Genomic DNA, 23,867 nt, shown 5'->3' on the forward strand with positions numbered 1-23,867 from the left:
CCAAACTACCCAAATTGTTAAAGTAATGATTGTTATTCCTATAGGTCCTAAGTTCGAGTACAAAAGACTACAAGATATTTGAGCATCTATTGTCAAATGGTTAATAATATTTAAAACATATACCACCACTTGTAAGCCATGCTCATGCAGTCATGATATGAATTTGTTCTTGTTAGCTCTACCCCAATCTCGTCATAGCATCATTGGAATAAAATCAACAAACTACCACACAATAATTTTCAAATAAAACCCGGGTTTTCTCGTTCTATCCTCTTCAATCATTCCAAATTATCTCTTCATAATTTTAGGTTTCAAAGCCTAACCTTTCATAAGAAGAGAACATCATCTTTTCCCCTTGGCTTTCTTACGCAAAAATGATATTTAGCCCTCTGCAGCACCGCCTTACGAAACTAGAACTTGAAATCAAGAAACAATAGAGCTATACAAAATCAGAACGGCACCTTATTTTTTAGCATTGAGTTACACTCAGTAAACTATGAAAGAATTGTACCCACGATCCACCTAAGCATAGTGGCTTTATAGTTCCACTTCAATCCATGGTTAAGCTGAAACATAGTTCATCAACAAAATGGTTTTAAGAATAAGAAACTCTAGCTCAAGCTCTCGACGACCTCCAAGCCACATAATAAAGCTTAAATTGAGGTAAGCTAAAAGAACAGTGACAATTTATTTCTGCAACAAAAATGTTTTAGCAAACTTCAAAGAAGGATGTAAGAGACAAAATTAGTGAATTTTGTTGATTCGTAATGGCATGCATTCATTAAGACAATTAGCAAGTAAGCAGCCTATCTAACTCCTAGCATTGCATCTTTTAAATGGTAGCTTGATATTCATCGATGTTTGTTTCATCGCATCCAACCGGGAGATCATATATTCGAGTTTCTTTAAACAGATCTCATTCGATATTCTCGAACTATAATCACACTTCTCAAATGGGCGATACTCGCAGGCACTCTTGATTTCATCCCTCAATGTCACTTGGATGTCCTGGGCATTTTTAAAACAGAAATGCGTTAATTATCGGAAAATTCTCAACTAATACGTAATCCGATTCAATCTTAATTCAACCCAAAGTTTAAAACTAACAATTCAAACCCTAATTCAAATATTATCAGGAAATTCAAGTTTAAGAACAACGATTCAGCAGAATAAAGCAGGAACCTTGATCATCTTCATGAATTCACGACAATGATTGTTGATAAATTCTTTCCTGGGACCCGTTGGATTCGCGAGTTCATCCATGACACCTCCAGCCAGCTCCAAAACCCTAACTATTCGCTGTATCCAATCGAAATCACGAAAAAATAGCTTCTCTCATAATTGCCTGTTCGGGGGAAAAATAATTAAACTTTCCTTAAAGGAATTGAAAGTTATTTCGTTACCTTCTCCACATTTCGAAGCCGCTGCAAGGAGGAGTTTTGAGTGGGAGAATCCATGGAAATTTCTCACTTCTTCAAACCAGCAAAACCCAAAGTCACCTTTTCGGAATAATTGGCTGATAAAATGACACAGAAAAGGTCAAATTGTACACTAGGTTCGTTCTGCAGTATGCATGTTTGCAAATTTAGTCCTCTGTTATAATTTGACAAAATAATTAATATCGACAATTTAATTAGGATAAATTCTACTGTGATTGATTCAAATTGATAAAAACAAATAAAAATTTAAGAATAAAAAAAATAATAAATTAAGGACTAAATACAAACAATGCATAGTACAAGAACTTTATACATAATTTATCCCTCCCCAAAATACGCCAAGTCCAGTACATTACGCACCGTTTGAGTATTGTTATTAATATTATAGAGCAGCCGTTTGAAAGTCAAAACTCACTTCGATTACGTGGCGATACGTGGTTGGATAGTTTCTTCAGAACTAGCTAATATAATACACAGAACCGAAACCAAAATTCCTTTCTTTATTTTGTTAGACCAAACCAAAAAACATCGAGTAAAGTGGGAGAAACGAGCTGAATCCATGGCGGCCTCTAAGCTACAAGCTCTATGGAACCACCCAGCGGGACCCAAAACCAGTGAGTTGACTACCCCCTTCTACTATTCCGATGATTATATTTCAATTATTCGTATTGATAGATCCTTCATTGTATTTATTGGATTAATTTGTATTAGCGAAATCTCAATTTTTTCCATGAATCTTTTTTCTCCGACAAGATCCATGCTTTTTTACATAAGATTTGTTGGGTATTTGGGTTTCTCTTCAAACTTTGATGGTTAAGAAACTAGAATCGCTTATTTATAGATGAGTTTTTTTTGTTCGGTTGGAAATGAGGCAGTTTCCAGAATCTAGTTTTGTTTAATTTGAATGTCCGGTTAGATTGATATCCTCTGAACAATGAAACCCAAATTTTTGGCTGATTGATTTCCTCTGAACAATGAAAACCAAATTGATAAAAACAAATGAAAATATATGATAACAAGTGAAGGCATATAAACTGCACAACACGGAAAGAATACTAGTATCCCATAATTGATGGCATTTGAATATGAGAATCAAATTGAATTTATTGCATGCTTTTGAGGTCGCAACCCATGTCGCTCGGTTTCAAATGTGAGTGTTGGATATGGGTATGAACCTGGCACGAATATGGTTACAGTTTTGTAATTTTTCTATGTATTTGGACGATTCTTGGAGGGCATATTCCCATCCGTGGTTCTGCCATGAGTGTCGAACACAGGGACTTCACGAAAAAGAAGAGTTCGAGCAACATAAGCGCAACTATGATTTGTTACATTAGTTTATACTTTATAGATTGATGGAAGCAAGTGAGGTGTTATGAATCCCATAAATATAAATAGATATCTTGCTGGATGATATATCGACACGTACAATCTGCAGGAGATATTTTGTAGAAGATATGTTGACATGTAAATCTACCAATGTGGTTTATTGCTTTAAACTAACAAGGCATTTTAATGATTCAGGTTATTGATTCTTAAAATCATACATAAAAAAAAACTATTGGCTTGTTTCATTTCAGTTCACTTTTGGGCACCAACTTTTAAATGGGGCATTAGCATAGCCAACATAGCTGACTTTGCGAAACCACCAGAAAAACTCTCCTACCCTCAGCAAATAGGTATGTGGCGTTTTATGATTTCTAATAGATCTATATCTGTGAGTTGAACATATTATTTTATTCTGAAATAATTGCTTCCTTGTATTTATTGAATGCTGCTTTCTGGTACACCAGCGGTTACTGCAACCGGAGTCATCTGGTCACGCTATAGCACTGTAATCACTCCTGTAAGTTTGATTATTGATTAGATTACCTATAAGTGTGCACATATAGGAACTTCAATGTTCTTTTAACACTTATAATAAGTTCGGGCTGGTTTTGATTCTGTCATTCCTCAATTTTAAAATGCAGAAGAACTGGAATCTCTTTAGTGTGAACATTGCTATGGCCGGAACAGGCATATACCAACTGTCCCGAAAAATAAAGTAAGTCAACTTAACCATTGATGTATGTTTCCCTTCTCATATTTGAACCTTTGCAGCATATGCTGAATCTGTTGTCTCTGTTGCCATTGATTTCTATGGCTGCTCTCTGATGCACTGTTTTTATATGTTTTCAGACATGATTACTTTCCAGAGGGCGAGGCAAAGCCTGCTGTTGCAACAGAATGATGGCGGAATCTTCCGAAAATGCCTTTTTTCCTGGGTCAATTATCAGTTGTTTTCTTGTTTTGCTGTTAATTAAAAGTTGTTAATTATTTCAAACATGTTGTGTTGTGGAAACCTGTAACATGATGTTGAGTTTAATTCTGATTTGTAGAGCCATCAACAGATACTGAACTGATCATCTGAAGCCCCATCAATTTCAATAATGCTTTTGTTCCCTCACTTCATCTCTCTTCCCATAATATATATATATAACTTTATGCATTATAAATTTTAGAAAAAGAAATAAAACTAATTTTAACTATCTTTTAAATAACTTTATGCTTGTCTCATCTTTGGCTGAAGATGCGAGATGCCTCATTGTGGCCCCCTTTACCCGACCTAGATGGAATAGGTCAGATCCAAAAGATCCATTGACTTTATCTCCAAAACTTACCAAAATGTTATTTAAAATACATTAAAATTACCCCTCGCATTTATTGATTTCAAATGCTTTAAGTAAACGGAATAAATTAAATAATAGTTAAAAACGTAAAACAAACATACCAAATCCAAAGTCCAAGTCGAAAGTCCAAAACAAAATTAATGTCCAGTATTCCAAAATATTTATACATTATAGATATTATCCAAATAAAGTACTAATAAAATTTGGAATCTAAAATTCGAGTAAAATGTCAAACTATGGAAATAATGAAATCTGAATAATGTCGCAACTCCAATTATTGATTCACATAACTCGAGAATCTAAAAGAAAGAAACTATGGGGTGTAAGCTAATAAGGTTAGTGTGTCTCTAAGTACAACAATTCACAAAAAATAATAAAGTCTGAATCAACCAAAGGTAATCATAGTTCGAATGTCATGCAAATGATTATACACTCATACTCCTGTCACACAATCCAAAGAGTGAGTTTCCCATAACCACACTATCTACAATCTCACTATATGAAGTAGGGTCCAACACAAAGGCAGAGACCACTGAATCCGAAAATGACATTCACCCCGTCGAGCGAATGCATTGAGCTTCTCGTATCAAAATCTGACACAATATGACATGTAAAATGACATAATATTTGACGCCTGATCTGATCCGAATAACAATATTTCATAAGAAATATTATGAAACATATATTTCGATTCTAATATTTCAACATATTTACAAATTACATATGCACAACAGTTTTATGATTCCAACAGTTCAACATGTATCCCATGTCATTTTTATATTCAGCACAACTAGTCTCACAAACAAACAGGCTTTCAATCAATTTCAACCAAACAAATAAATAAGCAACCAAACAAAATAATGTAGCACCGAATAGAGAGACATACCTCAAAAAACAGTAAAGGACGATAATAACTTTTACAACGATTAGTTCAAGCAATGGATTGACCCGAATCAGAATCTACAAAATAAATTAATAAATAGATAAATACTCTAAATAACCGACAAATCCAGACGACTAAAATTCCAACTGTCACTCACACTCAACATGAGTAATATGAGTCGGTTCGAAGTTCGTGATTAACGACGTAGAAGGCGATAACTCGATTCTTGACTCGATATTTCTTGCAAAGACACGACGTTCGGATTTAGGATCCCAAAAATACGAATTCCAGATTAAAGTAATAACTAACGACGAATAAATATAATTCTGATTCGATAAAGAATTGGCGACATGGTTGATTCGAACTAAAAGGTTGTCGAACAGTGTCAGCAACACCCACTGTCGCCCTCATAACCGCCGGGACAAACACCATGGCAACAACCATGACTTGGTGAACGGTAACAACCTTGGCTGCCCAAAGGAAACCCAAAACGGCTAGAACATTCCCGACAGTGGCTCACACAACCTGCTATGGCTTGCCAGAAAGAACACAAGTCGATCATGCCTTCACCGATGCAGGTACATTAAAATTACCCCTCACATTTATTGATTTCAAATGCTTTAATTAACCGAAATAAATCGAATAATAATTAAAAACGCAAAACAAACGTATAACAAATCCAAAGTCCAAAGTACAAAACAAAATTAATGTGCAATGTTATAAAATATTTATACATAATAGATATTATCCAAGTAAAATACTAATAAAATGTGAAATAAAATATTCGAGTAAATGTCATACTATGAAAATAATTAAATCTGAATAATATCGTAACTTCAAGTACAAATTCACTTAACTCGAGAATCAAAAAGAAAGAAATTATGGGGTGTAAGCTAATAAGTTTAGTGTGTCTCTAAAATACGACAATTCATAAGAAATAATAAAGTCCGAATCAACCAAATGTAATCATAGTTCGAATGTCATGCAAATTATGACCCATACTCCTATCACACCATTCGAAGAGTGGGTTCCCCAGAACCATACTATCTACAATCACACCATATGAAGTGGGGTTTACCATAAAGGCAAAGGCCACGAAATCCGAAAATGACATTCACCCCGTCGAGTGAATGCATTGAACTTCACCTATTAAAATTCGACCCAATATGATATACAAAATGACATAACATATAATGTCTGATCCGATCCGAATAATAATATTTCATAACAAATATTCTAAAACATATATTTTGATTTCGATATTGTAACACATTTACAAATTATGTATGCACAACAATGTTCCAATTCATACTGTTCAACATGTATAACATGTCATTTTTATATTCAACACAACAATTTCATAATCAAACATGATTTCAATCAATTTCAACCAAATAAACAAATAAGCAACTAAATAAAATAATGTAGCACCGAATATAGAGACACCTCGACAAACAGTTAAGGGCGGTAATAACCTTTATCACGATCAACTCGAACAGTAGATCGATCCGAATCAGAGCCTATGAAATAAATTAATAAATAGATAAATACTCTAGATATCCGATAAATCCAGACAAATAAAAATACCAACTACCACTCACGCTCAACACGAGAAATACGGGTCGATTCGAAGTTTGCGAGTAATGACCGAGTTTTTGCACACCTTTAATCCGGGTTTGAGAAAACAAATGTCCCCGACTTACCTGGAGAAAAGATTATTATATGATGTTACGTCATTCGTGGTCTAATTAATATCATTTTTATTATTTTATTTTTTAAGATAAATTTATACCTCTTTCTTACTCTATAAATAAAAAGTGAATAATTATTTAAAAATTAATGAATATAATTTATTGAGTTCATAAACAACGAGTCGACGTCATAAAATAGTTTCTCCTACTAGGCATAGCATGTAAACCGTAAAGGGAGGCAGTTTATTAACAAAAAAAAAAAAAGGTTAAAAGAGGTGGGGCTGACATCAGAAATAACACCTTGCCCGGATTGATCAAAGAGGATATATAGTCGTCACTTGTCGCTCTTAATTTTTTTAACTATTCATATATTTCATATATCTTTTATTGATATTATAATTTTATATTTTATATTTTCAATTTTTTATTTTATAAATTTATTTTTTTTTAAAAATATAAATTTATCTCTTAATTTTCTAACATAAAATCACACGTCAATTTATGCAACTCATGGATCTTCCTATTACGTGAAAGAACGTGGGTACGGTGGGGATGATGGGCTTAACACATCATATTCGTAGGTAAATTCCAAAGAAAAGGATACATCCGCATTTTCTGTGAATTGACAAAGGAAGTTACGCACGGTTTAAAAATTAAAATCGGTCAAATCAATCTTTTAGAGATGAAGATGCTTCCATGTAGAGCTGAAGTTAGGTGCTTTTCAACCCAACATTGGGATGCATGCAACCATGGCCATTTAATGTATATGTTAATAGTTTGGTAAGGGAATCGTCCAAAAACTAATAGGCTCTTTATTTAATGATGGAATAGGCAAATAAATATATTACACTAGTCAATCTTTTTAGTTTAAATGAGAATTTCGATAAATATCGAGCACAACAATAAAATAAAATGTATTAGGATATAAAAGTATATTATTAAGAGAGATAACTTTGAATCCTATATATAAATTACAAAATAAATATTAATATATAAAAGTCAACTTCAAGCTTTATATAAAGGAATCCATTAATCCTCTGAAATTAAATATAAAGCTTTAATTTACTTCTTGAGATTGAATAAGATGTATGATTCAATAATTCCAAACCCAAATCTCATATGGTAATGTAAGCAAACTGATAGAAAGAAAAAATACAATGCAAAAAAAGAAAATTCCCTTAATTTTAAGATTAAGAAAGTAAAGGTAATTATAAAAAAGGCAAACATATCGAGGAAGAATGGTAGTTTTTCTATGACTGCTGCTGTGCAACTTTCAACCAACCACAAGGTATTTTATTGAAGCTAGACTGTGTTGATAGTAAAACAAAATTAATATATTTTATAAAATGAAATTTGTTTTATATAACATCTATTTATATTTATTTTCTCTATTAGGTGGATACATATTACATTTATAAGGTAAATGATAAAATTCAAATTTAAATAAAATGAGATATAACATGCGTATCTTTGACTATTTGATCAATTAATGAAGCTCGTTAAACCATACACTTAGGGTGCGTTTGGTTCACGGAATGTAAGATTACCAGTGAGAATAAAAGATTACCAAGGAATAGGATTATTGGGAATGTTGTATTTTGTGTTTGGTTGGTTTAGCAAGAATGTAAGACTACCATGTTTGGTTAAAAGAATAAAAGATTATTGGAATGTATATTTGACCAAATTGTCCTTATTATATATTTGTATAATATTACAAATTGTAAAATATTTATATATTTTCTTTAAAAAATTAAATTCATAATATTTATATAATTTTTTTTACAAAATTAAAAATATAAAAAAAGTTTAATGAAAAGGTAAAAATTTTTTAACCCCTAAACTTCATATAAAATTTTAATTATAGATTTTTTTTTGTAAATCTAAAATAATTTAAGGATAAATTTATAATTTAACCTTCGTAGAATTTTTATTATTCAATGACAGAAGAAGGATATTTTTGAAAAAAAAATAAAAATTTAAGGGCATTTTAGTCTAAAACGCCGGTAATGTTACAATACCTAAGGGAATGGAGGTAATGACATTCCCGGTAATATACCCAAAAAAATCTATTATTGGTAATAAAATATTACCGAGAATGAGATTCCCGGCCAACCAAACATGGAAATGTGGGAATCCCACAATCCTTGAACCAAACACCCCCTTAAGATCACATTTGTAAGGGACACTTACCTTCCGGTATCCTCCGAGTGAGATAGCTAGTCCTGTCGACAGGGAAGCTGCTTTGATTAAGTTTGGGCTATTTCTGTATTGGCAAAAAAAAAAGTATATAATTCAATGGCTCCACAACTACCATTCCTCTGCCTGGGGGATGGAAGCTTCCTTCTTTTATCTTTTTTCCCTCTCTAAATTGTCCTAAAAGCCGCTCCTTTCTTGCTTAACCAATACTTCACTACTCTTTTTATGTTTCAAAGAAACCGTCTTTTTTAAGCAACAGAGAGCGCCTCTGCATTTTTTCCCCCAGGTTCCCTGTTGAGTGACAATGGCTAATGTAACAATACTGAAGATGGCGATGGCTTTGGTTGTAACAATGGCACCCAGCCTTGGACTGAAATGGGTTGTTGCAGCACAACAGCATCATCACGTGGTCGGAGACGACCGCGGGTGGGATCCTTCCTCAAACATCGCTACCTGGTCCTCCGGTCGGAGCTTCAGGGTCGGAGACAAAATCTGTAAGTTAATGTGTTGGGTTTTGGTTGTGATTAATTTGTTTAATATTTGAGTGCAACGTTTCGTTTTTTGTTTTCTTATTAATAAAAAATATACGGATGAATAGAAGGGTTTGATTGATATAATATTGGTATTTTAAGGACTACTTTAAAAACGTAGCCATAGTTTTGGAGTGTCTAGTGAATTAGTCCCATATATATATTGTATCACGTCGTGTTATCACAAATTTTGGACAGGGTTCGCCTACTCTGCAGAACAGGGGAGCGTCGTGGAGCTCAAGAGCAAGGATGAATACGAGTCGTGCGATGTGAGGAACCCCATAAGGATGTATAGGGACGGCTTAGAGAGCATCGAATTGGTTGAGGAAGGGATTCGATACTTTGTCAGCAGCAAGCCTGAGAGCTGCAAAAAGGGTCTGAAACTACACGTCGAGGTGACGCCTTTTGGTAACCCGGACACCGAAACGCCAAGAGTCACGGCAGCGGTAGACAACTCCGTTTCGACTGTGGCAGATGTGATGTCGACTGTGGCAGATGCCATCGCACCGACAACCCCTTCTGAATCAGTCCAGCTTTATGGGAACTTCATGTTGTTATTCGTTGGTCTATGGCTTTGCAGTTGCATGGCCTTTTAGTTATGATTTTTGGCAGTATTAATCGTTTTTTTAAATAAATTATGTTTGCCTTATGCTTTGTATGCAATAAATTTTCAAATACCGTCTGACTCATCTATTATGGTGTGTATAAATGAGGATGATAGTAGATAATGCACTGTTATTTTAAAATGCGAATGGCACTCTTCTTTCTGTACACAATGTCTCCAGGTACTCGTCTTAAATTTCACACAGAAAGAAGCTTTGCTTACAATGATGATAGACCGGATACCCTTCTTTATCGCATCTTGTTTCTTGCTGTCTTGCCACAGTGCAAATTCCATTTCCAGGAAGAGCAAGATATATTTCCCCCTCGGTTCAAGGACAACGCATACTTTTTTTTTATTATGGTGCAAGTTTGAAACACGGTGATAGAACATTACTTTTCTCTCAACACGACGTAGTTATTAGGTCCGTTCGTCTTTTGTATCTTAGAAATTCGCCTGAGAATGTCTGCAAAAACCTTCTTGTCCTGCGCCAAAGAGATTTGTCTACTTAAGTAATGGATGCATGAAACAAATAAGTATATCTCGTGGTGTTTTCTAGATTGATCTGTTTATCTAAGTGGGACATATGCCGCATAACTTGCCTTCTCGGTCCAGAACTACCTTGTGCAGTACTAATATGCATGAACCATATCTATGATGCTAAAGTGTTCCATTCTTCAGTGATTCAGAAAACACAGCAATACGTATTATACCAGCAATACAGGAAGAGGAAAAGGATTATAGAAGTATACCTCTGGAGTTTTCAGCCTAGCTCTAAATTTAGCCACAAGATCGGATGTTGTTACAGGTGCCTTTTGTAATAACACAGCTCTGATTTCTTCTTCAGTTACATGTCCAGCAGCTGATGCTGAACCTGCTTTTGAAGATGATGATCCACTGGCAGCTGATGTTGATCCAGCTTTTGCAGAAGATGATGTGCCTTTGGAATGAACACTGCCTTTGGAAGCAGTTGTATTTTCCTCTTTCACAGAAGCTTTTGAGTCCTGGTCCTCAAAAAATTACACGATAAACCGACAATTAAAACATATTTCTTCTTAAAATGTCTGCATGTGCATAGAGGCAAGTTCAAGAGCTTTGGTAACATACAGGTTCTGATTTAACCTTCTTCACAGGGGTACCATTAGATGCTTTTGTATCACCACCATTGGGTTTTCTCTTTCCCTTTGATGACTTAGATGCCGCTGCGGTTCCCTTAGCAGAAGCTGAAGGTGCTGGTTTCATTGGACTGTTGTCAGCAGGTTCTTCTTTAGGTGCATCCTTCTGTTTAAGAGCGAGTACAGGATTAAAGTTCATATCATCTTCCACCTGAAATAGAAAATCTTGGCATAAGCATAATTGGAATAGATGCCACAAGAGTCATGTAAAGTCAAGCGGGGACTAGTTAGTTCTCTCTTACTAGATGAGATCACACATGTACCATAGCTACAGCAATATTGATTCATGTTAGCTTTTGCTAGCTAGAAATGTATAGCAATAAGAGCTTATTAGGCATCCTTGAAGCTTACATCATCATCATCATCGTCATCGTCATCATCATCTGCATCTGATTCATCAAGCCCACTAGCTTTCCCTAATAGTTTCTGCAACTCTTTCCCAGACTTGCTCAGTCCTCCTCCTTCCTCATCTTCATCCTGCTCATCTTCATCCTTAAAGAAAACAGACAAGATTACCTACTAGTCAAAGGAGATTAGTCATGGTGTAATTTCATAAATGATAAAATACCACCTCAATCAATAGAAGAAATTGTTTCGGTGCGAAGATACAAATGCAACCAGATAGCAAAACTTTGCTTTGAATAAAGTACTAAATAATCCAAGTGATTCTTATTTGCCGGAAAGTCATGGAAGAGAAGTCTATCACCAAAAATAAGTAAACTCTCAAACAAAAAAAAAGGAGTTTCTTTTAGATTTCTATAAGATGGTCCCTCAATCACTTCTGATTATTAAAAGATTTTGTCTATCAAAAAATCGCAATCCTGTTAACCCATTGTTATGAAAAATATCTATGCAGCAGTCTTCGAATAGAGAATCTTTTTTAGAGAAAAGGTGGAACAATGCCCCATCCAGTACAAACTACAAAGTTGCTCGGGTCTAAACTTATGAGAAAAAAAATCATAACAACACAACGCTATCCGTAGCTTGCAAGTTTACCTCCTTGATTTCCGGAGGAGCAGGAACTTCAGGAGCCAAATCCCTTTCCTCAGGATCGTTACCAACGGCCTCATCATCATCAGTGAATATTTCTTCATGTTCCCAGTCATCACCTAAACAAAATGCATGTTAATAAATAAGAGGAACACCAATTCTAGTAAAAAGTGACAATCTAGTGGCCTTCAGTGTTAGATGTGTGTTTCTGTGCATGCATGTGCTCAACACTAAGAAAAGTATAAGCATATACCTTCAGGTAGCTCTGTTATTTCATCGAAAATACATTTTGGGAAGAAAAAAATGTTCAGATGAATCCCATATTCCCATCCATAAAGCACATAAAGCAAAGCGTTAAAACTGACAGTACATACATGCACTTCAGGGAAAGCCACACTCAGGAGATATAAAAATAGGTGTCACCCTTATCTCAATAGTTATTTTATACTATTTCTATGTTAACTTCATTGATCTTCTAGCTCAACATTATTATCCAAAAAAAAAAATCTTCTAGCTCAACATGGAGACTAAACCAAATTCTCTATAAAGCAAAATGATAACAAAAAAGAAAAATATACCAAAGCACAAACATTATAAAAGCTCACCCTTCTCAATATCATCATCATCCATATCAAGATCACCTCCCCTTGGACCTTCTTCGTCATCATCACCACTTTTTTTGTTGAGTCCAAGCCTATTCTTCCTGGCTGCTTCCTCTTCTTCATCTTCCTCTCCTCGATCTGATACATGACCTTCTTCCTCCTCAGCAGTTGACTTTTTACGTCCCTTCCCACCACCAGCAGTACTCTCTTTTTCATCAACCTTCTCCACTTCACCAAATGCAGCAGCACCATTATTTGCAGCTTTCATCATCCATCTCTCATATCCATCTGCAGTCTTCCTACGGTTCTTCATTTTTTCTTCTGCTTCTTCCAGAGTAAGTTGTTTATATTGTGCAACCTTGTTAAAGTTGTACCTGTCAAAGAGTACCACAATTTTCAAAAAAGAAAGAAAGAAAAATCTAACCATGTTAAAAGATATCAATACTTCTACTACAAATAACATAATCCAATACGTGGTGGAAAAAAGTTATGAGCAGTCAAAACAAATAACAATATAGGTTACTCATACCAAGAACCAGCCGGAATAGCTACAAATTCCTTTCCTTGCATCGTAAGCAGGTAATAAGTTGCAGACTGTGAACATTCGCGCTGACCTTGATACTGAGCCTGACCTGTTTCATCCTCCAATAACCAAGGTTTGTTCTTATATTTCTCCTAAAAAATACAAGCCAACAATCACGATAGTCAGAATCAAATTAAATATGGCCATAATTAAACCAATCCAAGTGAAAGGGAAATTTTCCTCCTTAGAATACGAAATTTTATATTTGCTATATTCTTTGTAATTATCAATTTTGGTTCTGTAACACAGAAAAATAATGCTTCAGTCTACTTTTTACTCCTACTTGTACAACAATTATATCACATGCCGACATAAAAATTATGGGCCTGTCGGTCTGACTCTCAAATCCAAAAAGAATTCCATAAAACTTTCTTTAAACACATACTCGCCAAGACCTTTTTTTTTTCTCCAGGAACTTGGAGTATGCAGGCATTATATAATTTAGCTAGTCCGTTTCACAGTGAAAGCTAGAGAACATGCAAGAAATATTGTGGAAGATGACTATCGGATAGAGCAAAAATTGTAATTAATAATTTAAGAAAATAAAAATGAAGATAAAAGAGACATAAAATTTACGTGGAAAACCTCTAAAAATTTAGGGTAAATACCACGGGCAACGGTAGAAGAATTTCATTATGAGAAAATAGGAATTACAACTTCTCTCGATCGACCAAGGAGAAAACAATGATAATTCTCTCTTGATAAAAAGGAGAAAACAACTCTCAAGAAACTCTCTAAATTCTCTCTAAGTATTAGAATAAAACTATAATGCTTTGGGATAATTTTGAAACTAAATGAACTAGAATATTTATAGTTGAAGCTTTAAGGACTAATTTATAAATACCTTAAATTTCAATGGTTAAAATTAAACTTTTACCATTGTTAAAAAATCAACAAAATAGAGTTTATATTTTCGTTGCCTACAATTTTTAAAAAATTTAATAATTTTTTTTTCAACTTTCAATCATGCACCGAAAGTGCTTTGATTTTCAACAAGAAACAGCTGAAAAAGAGGATAAATCCAATACCCGCATAGCATCAGTAACTTGGCGTCCTTGTAATCCATCTTTTTGCATAGACCATTTATTCTCTCCATTTTTCTTCTTTGAAAAATTGGGCAACCCAGTCATAAACCTACCAATAAAGTAAGTCTTGTCGGTGCTAGGACTTGCTCTAACATTGTATTCCTAAATTTCAATCAACATAAATTCAAAAAAAAAATCATGTTCAATAATTAACCCAATCACACTATAAATCCATTATTAAAACATGGAATTGGTCATTAATAAGATGTGAAGACTGGGAAACGAACTCGAATCAAGCGGGTTATAATGGCGCCACATTCGGAGCATTTGCCCTGGTTCTCGGCCATGGTTTTGCCACAAGAGACGCAGAGGGTCATGTGCTTGCAATTGCTTCCGTATAAATCTTGGGACGATCCGCAGCCGCTGCATGTGGGCTTCAGCATCAGATCAAAAGACATCTTTTGTTCCCTCCTTCCTTCGTCCCCCCAATAGCAAAGGCAAAACAGAAGAGGCTCTAGTGTTTTAACCGAACGTTGGAAAAAAGAAACAAAATTCGAATAATAAAATCAAATTTACACGCGCTGCTCTTGCGTTCGTTGAAACTGAGGTACGTAAGAGAAATGCTTTGAGAGAGAAATTTATGAAATTGAAATTCTGATCGGTGAAACGAAAGAGGAGAGAATCTCGTCGCTTTTTTCGCGAGTCGGTTATATCTACTAGGATAAACTTAATAATTGGCCACCAAATTATGAGTATGTTTATGTTTCAGAACTAAAGTTTCAAAAGTAACGAAATGATCACTAAAGTTATTGGTTTTTTTAATAAATCGGCTGATGTGACACATTTGGATAGCGGCGGAAGAGAAGGAAACGGATAGCCGGCACGGGAGAAAAGGTTTCAGTTGGGCTTTGATGTGAATGTTATACTTATGCACATAGGATTAATAAAAGAAAACCAAAGCTTTTTGATCCGACTGGTGAAGTTCAAATCAGCTTTGCATACCAAGAGGTCAATTGCTTATTGTTTTGATTTGGAAGTAGTGAATTGATGGTTACTAGCTGTAAACCAAAGAGGTGTGCAGAAAATCATTTATTTTCTTTGCGGTGTTTATGAGCAGCTACTTGTTTCCCTTTCAAATTACTTGTGTGTAAAAACAATGCCTCATTTTGAAATTCTGAAATAGATGACCATGAATTTGAGATTGAGGTGATGGACCCAAACTTCACTCGATCTCATCAAACAAAGCTTCAAACTATAATTAACTGTATTGTTTAACTTACTAATAAGATGATGGATGAAACTAAAATAAATTAGAATGAATTGTTTCGCATTCTTATTTTATAATTATAATTTAAATTAGCCCATAATTTTGAATGTTCTAATAACATCTCAATCAGTAAAAAGGATTAAAATGTTCAAAATTTGAAAACCGGTTCAGAAAGAAATTTAAAATGTTAGGAATTATTTTATAATGATTTATAATTCAAAAGTTTAGGGATAAATTTAAAATACAGATCATGAGATGTGTAATGTAGTTAACCTATTAAATTATAAAATGCATTTAATATTTATTTATTACAAACCATTTGTGATAATATTTTAAAGGTTATTCATTATAATAATTAAATAAATTATATGAATCACATCGATCATTTAAAAAGTAGCACCAGCCAAAGACATCTACAAACACCGAATTTAACGAATTACAGTCTTGGTAAACGCACAAGAATTTTGTTAACAAACGCGCCTAGGGCAACGTACTCTTCAAGCGCCCTCTCATCCGCCCTGCATCGTAGAAACGACGGGAAAAACCATCAACAACCCAGAAACCGCCCTAGACAATCGCCAATTCATCCCAACCGCTGCCTTCTTCACATTAATCTCCGTCGTCAAACACGCCCCATGGAGAAGAAAGAACGACATGATCTCCCACGTCGGCCACAACCGTCCCAGGTAGTAAAATATCAGCTCATACATGACGCCCGACACAATAAAAGTCCCGAACACCGATGAAACGTGCATGAGCCCATTTACGACCGATGAAACGTGTAGTCGTGTCCCGGACAGGCTCGTAAATCGTCGGTCATAGAATACTGTTGATAAAATCAGGTAAAGAAAATGAAAATAACACAAGAATTTTGACGAGGTTCAGTAATGTGCTTACGTCATCGGTACCCTAAGCGGCACTAGAATTTTTATTCAATTCAATGTCTCATAGGTTTAGATTACATCTCCTTTTATAATAAATAAACCCTGATACGTATTTAAAAAAATAACCCTGTATCGTATCGCGGGGGCGCATCGTAACCCCTACTACGAGACTTTCTTTCTCTTTACCGATATATTTATGAGTCATACCTAACAAATTTCCACCTTGGCGAATATACTGGCCCTTAGAAAAACATTCAATGTGGGTTGGGTTACTTTACTTCTTTAACAACTCGAAACATTCAACAAGTCCAGGCAATGCATGAACTTGTCTGTCGTAACTGGCTTGGTGAACATATCAGCGGCATTCTCATCAGTATGTACCTTCTGAAACAAAATATCTCCAGATGCAACCAACTCTATGATCTTGTGAAACCTTACATCAATATGCTTAGTTCTTGCACGATATACCCGATTATTAGCCAAGTGAATAGTATTTTGATTGTCACAAAACAACTGAACTCCACCTTGCTAAACACCCAACTCCTTCACTAAACCAGTAAGCCATAAAGTTTTTTTTGCTACTTCAGCTGCTACCATGTATTCAACTTCAGTTGTAGATAATGCCACAACAGATTGAACAGTAGACTTCTAACAAATAGGCCCTCCACCAAGAGTAAAAACATACATTCTCGTAGATCTTCTATTACCCAAATCACCTGCATAGTCTGAATCCACATATCCTACAACCAAAGGATTATCCCGCTGACTACCAAAAACAATTCCATGTCCCACAGTACCCTTTAAGTACCTAAAGATCCACTTGACTGCTTCTCAATGTTGCTTATCAGGTTTAGACATGTACTTACAAATTTGACTAACAACATGAGCTAAATCAGGATGAGTACATACCATTGTATACATCAAACAAACAACAACATTAGAATATGGAACCTTTGTCATATCTCCAGCTTCCTTATCTATCTTAGGGCACTGTTTTGATGAAAGCTTAAAGTGATTCGCCAATAGAGTGCTCACTAGTTTTGCGCTGCTCATCGCAAACCTTTCTAGCATTTTCTCAACATAATCCCGTTGAGATAACCACAATTTCCTTGAGTCTCTGTCCCTGCAAATTTCCATTCCAAGAATTTTCTTTGCAGCACTTAAATATTTCATATCAAATTCCTGACTCAATAAAGTTTTCAAACTGATAACATCATCCATGTTCTTCGCAGCAATTAACATATCATCAACATACAATAATAGAAAAATAAAAGAACCATCGTCAAGGCTCTTAACATAGACACAACAATCATACTCACATCGCTTGTAGCCAATCTTGATTATATATGTGTCAAACCGTTTGTACCATTGTCTCGGAGACTGTTTCAACCCGTACAAAGATTTCTTCAATCTGCAAACTAAATGCTCGCTTCCAGGTTGAGTGAAACCTTCAGGCTGCTGCATGTAGATCTGCTCCTCTAAATCACCATGCAAAAAAATAGTTTTCATATCCATCTGCTCTAAATGCAAATCCCAACTAGCCACCAATGCAAGTACTGATCGGATTGAAGTGTGTCTGACCACAAGAGAAAAAATTTCATCATAATCAACTCCTTTCTGCTGTGAAAAACCCTTTGCTACCAAACGATCCTTGAACTTCTCCCCTTCTTTTTTTGTTACTGTTGGTTTCTTCTTATACACACATTTGCAACCAATAGGCTTCTTACCCTCAGGAAGGCGAACTAACTCCCATGTACGATTGTGATTCAAAGACTCCATCTCCTCAACCATGACAGCCATCAACTTGTCTTTTTCCAAACTAGTAACAGCATCATGAAAAGTAACCGGATCATCACTGCTAACAGTAAGTGAAAAAGAGACCAAGTCTTCAAAACCCAATATGTTCGAAGGCTTTAAATTCGTCCATCTCACCCTGTCTCTGGCGAGGCTATAATCCTGCAAATCATTCGTAGCGGAACCACCAGAAGTCGGTTGAGAAGTTTCTGTTTTCTCAACTAGAAACTGCTCGAAATCTACCACTATCGTGTCTTTCTTCTGCTGCAACATGGGATGTTCATAAAAAATAATATCTCTATTCAGCTTCAGTTGTAGATAATGCCACAACAGATTTAACAGTAGACTTCCAACAAATAGGCCCTCCACCAAGAGTAAAGACATACTTTCTCGTAGATATTCTATTATCCAAATCACCCGCATAGTCTGAATCCACATATCTTACAACCAAAGGATTATCCCGCTGACTACCAAAACCAATTTCATGTCCCACAGTACCCTTTAAGTACCTAAAGATCCACTTGAATGCTTCTCAATGTTGCTTACCAGGTTTAGACATGTACTTACAAACTTGACTAACAACATGAGCTAAATCAGGACGAGTACATACTATTGTATACATGAAGCAACCAATATCATTAGGATATGAAACCTTTGCCATATCTCCAGCTTCCTTATCTATCTTAGGGCACTGTTCTGATGAAAGCTTAAAGTGATTCGCCAATGGAGTACTCACTAGTTTTGCGCTGCTCATCGCAAACCTTTCTAGCATTTTCTCAACATAATCCCGTTGAGATAACCACAGTTTCCTTGAGTCTCTGTCCCTGCAAATTTCCATTCCAAGAATTTTCTTTGCAGTACTTAAATATTTCATATCAAATTCCTGACTCAATAAAGTTTTCAAACCGATAACATCATCCATGTTCTTCGCAGCAATTAACATATCATCAACATACAATAACAGAAAAATAAAAGAACCATCATCAAGACTCTTAACATAGACACAACAATCATACTCACATCGCTTGTAGCCAATCTTGATCATATATGTGTCAAGCCATTTGTACCATTGTCTCGGAGATTGTTTCAACTCGTACAAAGATTTCTTCAATCTGCAAACTAAATGCTCGTTTTCAGGTTGAGTGAAACATTCAGGCTACTGCATGTAGATCTGCTCCTCTAAATCACCATGCAAAAAAATAGTTTTCACATCCATTTGCTCTAAATGCAAATCCCAACTAGCCACCAATGCAAGTACTGCTCGGATTGAAGTGTGCCTGACCACATGAGAAAAATTTCCATCATAATCAACTCCTTTCTGCTGTGAAAAACCCTTTGCTACCAAACGATCCTTGAACTTCTCCCCCTCTTTTTCTGTTACTGATGGTTTCTTCTTATACACCCATTTGAAACCATAGGCTTCTTACCCTTATGAAGGCGAACTAACTCCCATGTACGACTGTGATTTAAAGACTTCATCTTCTCAACCATGGCAGCCATTCACTTGTCGTTTTCCTGACTAGTAACAACATTATGAAAAGTAACTGGATCATTACTGCTAACAGTAAGTGCAAAAGAGACCAATTTTTCAAAACCCAATATGTTTGGAGGCTTTATATTCGTCTGTCTCACCTTGTCTCTGGCGAGGCTATAATCCTGCAAATCATCCGTAGCGGAACCACCAGAAATCGGTTGAGAAGTTTCTGTTTTCTCAACTAGAAACTACTCGAAATCCACCACTGTCGTGTATTTCTTCTGCTGCAACATGGGTTGTTCATCAAAAATAATATCTCTACTGATCACAATTTTCTTCGCAACTGGATCTCATAACTTGAATCCTTTGACACCTTTCTTGTAACCCAGAAAAATGCACTCATTCGATTTTGCATCAAGTTCGAATCTCTCATCAGCAGGTACATGTACATAAGCAGGACAACCAAAAATCTGTATATGATAAAAAGTAACATCATGGCCAGTCCATACCTCTTCTGCAACTTTCCCAGCCAATGATGCCCTTGGCGATCTATTGATAAAATAACACGCCATGTTAACATCCTCAACCCAGAAGTGTTTGGGAAGCCCCACATTCAACCGTAAACATCTGACTCTTTCATTCAACGACCTATTCATTCGTTCCGCAACACTTCTGTTGTGGTGTCTTGTATAGTGTAAAATGTCTCTTAATCCCATGCTCCTTACAGAAGTTTAGAAACAGTGAATTTGTGTATTTCGTGCCATTGTCAGATCGCAAACACTTGATTTTTCGTACTGTTTGGTTTTCTACCTCAGCTTTCCACAACTTGAACTTCTCAAAAATGTCAGACTTCTGTTTCAAAAAAATACACCCAAACTTTCTGTGAAAAATCGTCAATAAAAGTAACATAATACCTAGATCCACCCAAAGACGATATCGTGGAAGGCCCTCATACATCAAAATGCACATAATCAAGAATCCCTTTAGTTGTGTGTTTCCCAGTCTTGAAACTAACTTTAGTCTGTTTACCAAGAACACAATACTTGCAAAAATCGAGCTTACAACTTTTAACACTATGCAACATATTTCATTTATATAATTCAGCCATACCACGTTCACTAAGATGAGCAAGACGCATATGCCACAGTTTGGTAGTATCATCACATGACTCAACAGAATGAACTCCACCTACAACAGTACTCCCTAACAATCTGTAAATATTCCCTGCAATCATATTTCCTTTCATCACAGTCAAAGCTCCTTTAACAATCTGAATGGTTTCCCTATCCTCATCAGCCTTAGGGATAAAACATTCTTGTGCAAAGTGCCCAAAGAAATCAAATTCTTCGTTAAATATAGGATATGCTGAATACCACGCAACGTCCGAATAGAACCATCATACATCTTAATTCTGACATCACCAATACCAACAATATTGCAACATCGATCATCACCCAAATAAACATAACCAGAATTAACCGACCTATATGTCGAAAATCAGTCCCTATTTGGCGTGATGTGATAAGAACATCCAGAATCAAGAATCCAAGCATCCGTCAATTGAGTCGTTGAAATAGAGAGCATATCACCCTCACTGCAATTAGAATTGTCATCCTCGACCACATTCACAAACTTGGATGAGTCATCACGCTTCTCATCAGTCTGCTTTTGAACTTCAGACATTCTCGCTTCATATGTCCCGCCTTCTTGCACTTGTAACAGTGAATTGTCTTTTTATCCCTAGATTTGAATCTAAAATTCCGCTTCTCAGACCTGCCTTCTATGGCTTCCGTCCACGATCTCGATTACCCTTGACATATAAGCTATCAGCTTGAGAGATTTCCCATGCATTCTACTTCCGCTGGTTGTGAGCCAACAAGGCTGTAGTAATCTCCTCAACTTTGATAGTCTATTTCCCATATGTAAGAGTAGTCACCATGTCTTCGTAAGAGGGAGGCAACGAACACAACAGAATCATCACTTTGTCTTCATCCTCAATTTTCACATCAAGCTGAGTCAAATCAGAAACGATTTGATTGAAGATATTCACATGTTGCGCCAAATCATGATCGTAATGCATCTTCAGCCCATACAACCGCTTCTTTAGATACAGTTTAGTCGTTAAGGATTTGGACATAAACTGACTTTCCAACTTCTTTCAAATTTCATCTGGAGACGACAGATGCATGACGTGATACATGATCTCGTTCGCCAAACATAATTGTATGATTCATGCCGCTCGCTGGTGCAATTCTTCCCAATCTTCCTCCTCCATCGACGCCGACTTTGTAGGTCACAAAGCTTTCAAGATCCCTTGCTGCACCAACAGATCCTTCACCCTTGTTTTCCATAATCTGAAGTTACCCTGATCATCGAATTTCGTAACTTCATATTTGGTGCAACAATGTGCTTACGTCTTCGGTGCCCTAGGCGGTGCTAAAATTTTTATTCAATTCAATGTCTCATAGGTTTAGGTTACATCTTCTTTTATAATAAATAAACCCTTGAACATATTTACAAAAATAACCCTGTACCGTACTGCGAGGCTACGCCCCCGCACCCCCAACCCACATAATCATAACCTCCACTACGAGACTTTCTTCTCTTTACCGATATATTTATAAGCCATACCTAACAAATACTCGTTGCAATAACGTTCCATCTCCTGTCCCATAAAATCCTACAATGAAGTCGAAAGATACGGTTAATCGAACTGTTTCTCAAGCTCCAACCCAACAGGGCTCGAGCCATGGCTGCCACCAAGACCATATCTAGAAGAACATAAACATGAAAAGAATATAAAACCGACATCATCGTAGGATGGATATGGTCGATGTAGTCATGAACACGAACCAACAAGGCAAAAAGCATAATCTTAACTTCATAGTTTGTGACTTTTTTAGGGGCATTTAGAGGCTGGTTTTGTTGGATTTTTATGGGCAAACAAGCAACAGCGAGAAATCTAGGTAAAGAGAGAGATTGGGATGATAAAGGGCCTTTGTCGAAGGCGAAAAGCAAGAGCTTGAAGCTTGCCAGCCAAGTGATGAAGAAAACGGTGGTGCCTCCGAGATGTAGGGAGTATAGACCGAGTGGAACGAAGAGAAATAGGCAGATAACTGATAAGAAACAAAGCAGGCGCACTGTTGCTTTAGGGATGATCTTCGTCTTCCCGATGGAATAATAGTAGCATAAGGATCTGATGATGCAGAGCCAGAGCTTGATGAAGTTGTTCATCTCTTTTTCCAACATTATGTACTCACAAACGGAAATGGCTAATCCTGTCTATAATAGAATAGAATGAAGATATGCAAGATTCGTTTTCTTTCCCAGTGGGTGGGCTCTTTAATAAGTTGATGTTAGTATAAATTCAGTGGGTGGGCTCTTTTATAAGTGATGTTAGTATAAATTGTGTATCTGCATCTTCAATTTGCAATCCATGTTCTTCGACTAGTGTTATATAGTTCGAAACAGACAAATTTACAATTAATTTCATGATTAATTTGTTGTTGACAATACAAGCTCTTTTGAGACAGATTTGGCTATTCTATTTCTCAGGAAACGCATTAGATCCTTTGAATCTGGAAAATTCCGAACGTTACTGCAGTAACGTTATTAAGAACATGCCTAGAATCGCACTCTTCAAGTGCCCTTTAATAGGCCTTGCACCGTAGAAGTGGCCGTAAGAAGAGCCAGAAGGCAGAAATCATAATGAATCCAACCGTCAATGGAGTAGAAACCACCTCGGGCAAAAATCACTGCTTCAATAAACACCTTCAAAGCAATCTTTGCAGACAAACATGCACCATGGATAAGAAAGAACCACGTGATTTCCCTGGTCAGCCGTTGAGGTCCCAGGTAGTACAAAATAAGCTCATGCATGATGCCGACCACAACAAAAGTCCTGAAAACCGTGGGAAGCATAGCCAGTCTATAACAAAACGTGCAGCCGTGTTGCGGACAGGTTCATCCGCTGTCATCACAGAATACTCATTGCCATTACGTTCCATCTCCTGCACCAGAAATCTTTGCAGCGAGGTGGAAAGGTAAGGTTCATTGAAATTTTT

At 36.1% G+C, this 23,867-nt stretch overlaps 4 protein-coding genes and 1 pseudogene across 5 annotated transcripts; 2 read left to right on the forward strand and 3 right to left on the reverse strand.

The window, feature by feature from the left end:
• Positions 1 to 731: 731 nt before the first annotated feature.
• Positions 732 to 1,484, reverse strand: LOC120119955 (mediator of RNA polymerase II transcription subunit 11-like). Its single transcript, XM_039139738.1, has 3 exons — positions 1,404 to 1,484; positions 1,183 to 1,299; positions 732 to 1,008 (listed from the first exon to the last, which is right to left on the reverse strand). Exons 1-3 carry the CDS (start codon positions 1,455 to 1,457, stop codon positions 811 to 813), a joined length of 369 nt encoding a protein of 122 aa, XP_038995669.1. The 5' UTR covers positions 1,458 to 1,484; the 3' UTR covers positions 732 to 810.
• A 436-nt stretch (positions 1,485 to 1,920) lies between these two features.
• LOC120119161 (mitochondrial pyruvate carrier 4-like) lies at positions 1,921 to 3,887 on the forward strand. The gene is made up of 5 exons (XM_039139040.1): positions 1,921 to 2,053; positions 3,020 to 3,118; positions 3,233 to 3,285; positions 3,410 to 3,483; positions 3,618 to 3,887. Exons 1-5 carry the CDS (start codon positions 1,999 to 2,001, stop codon positions 3,667 to 3,669), a joined length of 333 nt encoding a protein of 110 aa, XP_038994971.1. The 5' UTR covers positions 1,921 to 1,998; the 3' UTR covers positions 3,670 to 3,887.
• A 5,196-nt stretch (positions 3,888 to 9,083) lies between these two features.
• On the forward strand, positions 9,084 to 10,084 carry LOC120119169 (uclacyanin 1-like). Its single transcript, XM_039139044.1, has 3 exons — positions 9,084 to 9,372; positions 9,607 to 10,004; positions 10,055 to 10,084. The coding sequence occupies exons 1-2, from the start codon at positions 9,183 to 9,185 to the stop codon at positions 10,002 to 10,004; spliced, it is 588 nt and encodes a 195-aa protein (XP_038994975.1). The 5' UTR covers positions 9,084 to 9,182; the 3' UTR covers positions 10,055 to 10,084.
• A 128-nt stretch (positions 10,085 to 10,212) lies between these two features.
• On the reverse strand, positions 10,213 to 14,965 carry LOC120119451 (transcription initiation factor IIF subunit alpha-like). Of its 2 annotated transcripts, none has more exons than XM_039139265.1 (9): positions 14,672 to 14,965; positions 14,388 to 14,546; positions 13,306 to 13,451; positions 12,780 to 13,150; positions 12,181 to 12,293; positions 11,539 to 11,676; positions 11,117 to 11,335; positions 10,762 to 11,013; positions 10,213 to 10,494 (listed from the first exon to the last, which is right to left on the reverse strand). In XM_039139265.1, the coding sequence occupies exons 1-9, from the start codon at positions 14,840 to 14,842 to the stop codon at positions 10,402 to 10,404; spliced, it is 1,662 nt and encodes a 553-aa protein (XP_038995196.1). In that variant the 5' UTR covers positions 14,843 to 14,965; the 3' UTR covers positions 10,213 to 10,401. The 2 variants fall into 2 exon arrangements, with proteins under 2 accessions (XP_038995196.1, XP_038995195.1); XM_039139264.1 differs by having other exon boundaries at positions 10,214 to 10,494; positions 11,536 to 11,676.
• A 1,122-nt stretch (positions 14,966 to 16,087) lies between these two features.
• On the reverse strand, positions 16,088 to 23,052 carry LOC120119287 (annotated as a pseudogene).
• Positions 23,053 to 23,867: the final 815 nt, after the last annotated feature.

This window comes from Hibiscus syriacus, unplaced genomic scaffold, assembly GCF_006381635.1.
Source record: "Hibiscus syriacus cultivar Baekdansim isolate YM2019G1 unplaced genomic scaffold, ASM638163v2 tig00110332_pilon, whole genome shotgun sequence".
Lineage (NCBI taxonomy): Eukaryota > Viridiplantae > Streptophyta > Magnoliopsida > Malvales > Malvaceae > Hibiscus > Hibiscus syriacus.